Source organism: Cariama cristata, unplaced genomic scaffold, assembly GCF_000690535.1.
Source record: "Cariama cristata isolate BGI_N322 unplaced genomic scaffold, ASM69053v1 scaffold1733, whole genome shotgun sequence".
Lineage (NCBI taxonomy): Eukaryota > Metazoa > Chordata > Aves > Cariamiformes > Cariamidae > Cariama > Cariama cristata.
The window spans coordinates 5,542-6,488 of record NW_009608750.1 but is presented as its reverse complement, the minus strand read 5'-3'; the positions used below and the strand labels follow the sequence as shown (position 1 = coordinate 6,488).

Sequence of the window (947 nt, the reverse complement as noted above, 5' to 3'; positions counted from 1 at the left end):
CAGAAGCGGCTTCTTTGCTGGGGGGTTACCAGCGCTCCCCTCGCACGGGCTGCGAGGCTGCAGCTCCCCTCCCTCCGCTCCCCTGCCCTCGGGGCCGGATCCGTGCGGGTACCCCGGTCCCACCTTCCTGCAGCAGCAGCAGCACCTGCTGCCCGGCCGGAGGGACCAGGCTCGGAGAGGAGCAGGGCGCAGAGCCAGCCCCAGCATCCATCCCCGCCTGCGCCCACCGCCCGGGTGGGAGCTGCACCGGGAGGAGCGGCAAGATAACTTGGTCCTCCGCGCTTCAAACGTGTACGCTGCTTGTGCCGATCTCTACTGCCAAATCTCAGCGTGATTAGAAACCCATTAATTCCTGACGATCAGACTTAATTAGATGTATACTTCACCATGCAGTCAGTTATCTTCCCGATAATTTGTAAAGGCAGCAATCTAGATTGTGCAAATTAAGAGCATCACCGTTACTCCATAGCAGACGCCCTGGATTCCTTCCCGCATTCTGCCCGTGATCAGCCAAACAGAAATAGGTCGCTTCCAAAAAAAGCCTCTCCCTGGTCACACAGAACTTTTTCCTTTAATATCCATCTTGATGCCCGCTTCGGACTGCTTGCTCATTTGCTCCTCCGTGAAAGTGATGTAGGAATACACCAGGCTTCCAGCAATACTGCAAAACAGGGTCGGGTACGAGAATGAGCCATCCCAGCTGGGAGCCACAGGAGCTCGGGGCTGGCTCCCTCCTGCCTCGCACAACGCACAGCGGCCGCCAGCAGCCCCGAGGAGACGCTGCCCTTCACACCAGCACATCTATGACTTAGAGACCCCCCCCGGCGCAGCCACAAACACCGGTTGCCAAAGAGAAGTCAAAACCACAGGTACGCCAATAGTCAAGGATCAGCTGCAAGCATCAATTTGCAAGAAAATTCTCCATTTTCCTCCCAAGACCAGGTCTT

The 947-nt window shown here is 57.0% G+C and overlaps 1 protein-coding gene across 1 annotated transcript in view; it reads right to left on the bottom strand.

The window, feature by feature from the left end:
- Positions 1-552: 552 nt before the first annotated feature.
- SLC35D1 (solute carrier family 35 (UDP-GlcA/UDP-GalNAc transporter), member D1) overlaps positions 553-947 on the bottom strand; it is a gene marked incomplete at its 5' end in the record, with an annotated part of 5,761 nt that continues 5,366 nt past the window's right edge. The window contains one exon of the mRNA XM_009697243.1: positions 553-661. Within this exon, the coding sequence (XP_009695545.1) occupies positions 553-661 (109 nt within the window). The remainder of the gene's footprint in view (positions 662-947) is intronic.